Source organism: Oxyura jamaicensis, unplaced genomic scaffold (assembly GCF_011077185.1).
Source record: "Oxyura jamaicensis isolate SHBP4307 breed ruddy duck unplaced genomic scaffold, BPBGC_Ojam_1.0 oxyUn_random_OJ71434, whole genome shotgun sequence".
In the NCBI taxonomy this organism is placed as follows: Eukaryota; Metazoa; Chordata; class Aves; order Anseriformes; family Anatidae; genus Oxyura; species Oxyura jamaicensis.
This window is the reverse complement of record NW_023310515.1, coordinates 1-3,286: the sequence shown is the minus strand read 5'-3', so window position 1 is coordinate 3,286 and position 3,286 is coordinate 1. Positions and strand designations below refer to the sequence as shown.

Below are 3,286 nucleotides of genomic sequence, written 5' to 3'. Positions count from 1 at the left end.
CCCCCCCAACCCCCGTCCCCAATGTTCCCCCATATCCCCCCACATCCCCAATGCCCCCCATGTCCCCCCCCATCCCCAGTGTCCCCCCACATATCCCCTCCATGCCCCGCACATCACCAATGTTCCCATGTCCCCATGTCCCCCCGTCCCCAATATCCCCATGTCCCCCCCATACCCCCCTGTGCCCCCAATGCCCCCCATGTCCCCGACGTCCCCCCGTCCCCAATGCCCCCCCATGTCCCCATATCCCCCCCAATGTCCCCCATGCCCCCCCGTGCCCCCACTGCCCCATGTCCCCATATCCCCCCAATGTCCCCCCATGCCCCCCCCGTCCCCATGCCTCCCCCGTGCCCATCCCCCCACTCACGCAGCTCCGTTTGGTCCCCGCAGTCCTGGGGCCGTCCCTTAAATGCCGGCGGTGTCGGGGTCACGGGGCCGGGGCCCGGTGGCAGCGGTGACAGCGGTGGCATCACGGGACCGGGCAGACCGGTCATGGCACCGGCACGGCCCTGCGTGGGTGGGGGCGGCACGGGGACCGGGACACGTGGGGACGGGGGCACGGGGACGGGGGGACGGAGGGTGTGGGGTCAGGGGCTATGGGGACACATGGGGACGGGAGGATGTAGGGACAGGGGGACGGGGGGATGGGGATGTGGGGACACGTGGGGACAGGGGGATGTAGGGACTAGGGGACATGGGGACAGGGGGACATGGGGACAGGGGTGTGTGGGCAGAGGAATATGGGATGGGGATGGGGACATGGGGATGTGGGGACACAGGGGGACAGGAGCATGTAGGAACAGGGGGACACGGGGACCTGCAGACGGGGACGTGGGGACACGTGGGGATGGGGACATGGGGACAGGGGACATGGGGATAGGGACATGTGGAGACGGGAGGATATAGGGACAGGGGGCATGTTGATGGGGACACATGGGGACGTGGGGACACTGGGGACACGGGGATGGGATATGGGGACATGAGGGGGAGGGGACGTGGGGACATCGGCGGTGGTGTGAGACAGGGGCACGAAGCCACTGGGGATGTGGGGACAGGGGGAGACAGTGACGGGGGACACGGGGGACACTGGCGACACTAGGGCCGGGTTTCAGGGCTGGGTTTTGGGGTTCAGGGGCCACATTTTGGGGTTTCAGGGCCTGATTGTAGGGTTTCAGGGCCACATTTCGGGGCTTGGGGGCCGGATTTTGGGGTTTTGATGCCACATTTTGGGGTTTTGGGGCTGGATTTTAGGGTTTTGATGCCACATTTTGGGGTTTTGGGGCTGGATTTTACGGTTTCAGGAACACATTTTGGGGTTTGGGGCCGGATTTTAGGGTTTTGATGCCACATTTGGGGGTTTGGGGGCCGTCCCCCCCCCCCGGCTGCAAGGCCGCACAGGTCACGTGACCGGGCCATTTCCTGCTCCCCTCCCCAAACGGGGGCGGCTGAGTCACTTCCGGGGCGTGGGTCCGGGGGTGGAGGGGGGGGGCGCGTGCCCCTACCGCGGGGGCTGAGGGGGCGCGGCCTCTGGCGGGGGCGTGGGCCGAGGCTGGGGGCGGGGCTTCGAGACGAGGGGGCGGGGCCTGGCGCTCACGGGGAGCTGGGGGGTATTTGGGGGGGACGGATGTGGTGGTGGAGGTGAAGAACGGCCTCAGGTGGGCCCCCAACCCCCCGGGACCCCCACAAAATCCCCGCGAGCCCCCATCCCCCCACCCCAGGCCTCCCAGGACCCCCCAAGCCGCCAAGGAGCCCCCATAGCCCCCCATAGGACCCCCTTAGCCCCTCAAAAATCCCCCCTGGAGGGCAAATCCCCCCCAGCTACCCCAGGTCATGAGGTCCCCAGCTACCCCTGGGGTCTGCCCCCCCTATTTTGGGGGCCCAGCCAAGCCCTTATGGAGGAGGGCAGCGCTTCATTGGTCCCAGTCCTCCCAGTTAGCCTCCCCAGTACTGCCAGTACCCTCCTAGTATTCCCAGTTTGCCCCGCTAGGCCCCCTCCCAGTGCTCCCAGTTCCCTCCAGCCATCCCCCACTCCTCCCAGTCCATGCCAGTCTTCCCAGTGCTCCTCCCCACCCGGGTACCACAGCGGGGTTACCACGGCAACAACCGCAGGGCCGCCAGGAGCCCCGTGACTGCGGACCGAAGCTGATAGGCGGCCTCCGAAACCAATCACCGGCCGCCGGGGGCGGGGCCGAACCGAGGGCTGGACTAATAAGCGCGGGGAAGAGCTAAGGGCGGAAAGGAGTTAGGGGCAGAAAGCCGCAAGGCATTATGGGAGCTGTAGGCCGGAAACGGGGCGGGGCCTTTATTTCCCACAGAGCCCCGCGGCGAGGGAAGATGGCGGCGAGCAGCGGGGCCGAGGCGAGCGGGACGGCGGGGCCGGTGTCGTTCGGCTTCAGCCGGAAGGCGGAGAGGCGGCGGGTGCTGGAGGCCGGGCCTTGTGCCGAGCCCGGCGGCGACGCCGGCCCCGACACCGATTTCCTCACGGCGGTGGAGGACCGGGAGCTGCTCAGGTGCGCTTGCGCGGGGCCGAGGGGAGGGAGGGGGAGCGCGGCGCGGAGCGCGCAGCGCGCATGCGCGCCGGGTTGGTTGAAGGGAGGGGACGAGCCTCGGGGCAACGAGGGGCGTGGTTAACGCGCTGGGCACGCCCCCAGCGCCAGGCCGGCCCCGCCCCCTCCGAAGGAGCTGGTGATCCCGCTGCTCCCGTCCCACCGCTGGAGGAACCCTGAGCCGCCTCGCCACGCCCCTTCGGCCGCAGAACACGCCCCCTCCGTAGAAGACAAGGCTCCTGCCGCCGGCCACGCCCCCTCCGCGACTGGCCACGCCCCCGACCCCGTTACCGTGGAGACGCAGGCGGTGCAGGAGCTGCTGGAGGGTGAGTGATGGGGGGGGCGTTTTTTGGGGGGGTCTTGGGGGTCCTGTGGTGGCTGATCCCCCCCCTCACCCCCGTGCCCCTGCCGTCCCCCCCCAGAGGCACGGCAGAGCCGGGAGCAGCCCTGCAGCCCCCCCGGGCCCCCGCTCGCCATCCCCCTGCGGCCCCCTGAGCGCGACAGCGGCACCAGGCAGCAGCCGGTGAGGGGGGGTACTGGGGGGGGCTCCCCTCAAACCCGAGCCCCCCCCACATCCCCCTGGGCTCCCGTGGGATCTTCAGAGCCCCCATTGGGACCACCCAGGACCCCCAAAACCCCTCTTGGGACCCCCAAACTCCCACTGGGACCCTAACAGACCCCTAACCCCCGCCTTGGGACCCCAAATTCCCCCTTTGTGACCCCCGAACCCCCCCCCCCAG

The 3,286-nt window shown here is 69.3% G+C and overlaps 1 protein-coding gene across 1 annotated transcript; it reads left to right on the top strand.

The window, feature by feature from the left end:
* Positions 1 to 2,300: 2,300 nt before the first annotated feature.
* LOC118159645 (G-patch domain and KOW motifs-containing protein-like) lies at positions 2,301 to 3,079 on the top strand (the record flags this gene model as incomplete). The annotated part of the gene is made up of 4 exons (XM_035314214.1): positions 2,301 to 2,510; positions 2,652 to 2,754; positions 2,794 to 2,872; positions 2,969 to 3,079. Coding segments are annotated over exons 1-4 (469 nt in total), but the record flags the coding sequence as incomplete, so codon positions are not given.
* Between the last annotated feature and the right edge of the window lie 207 nt (positions 3,080 to 3,286).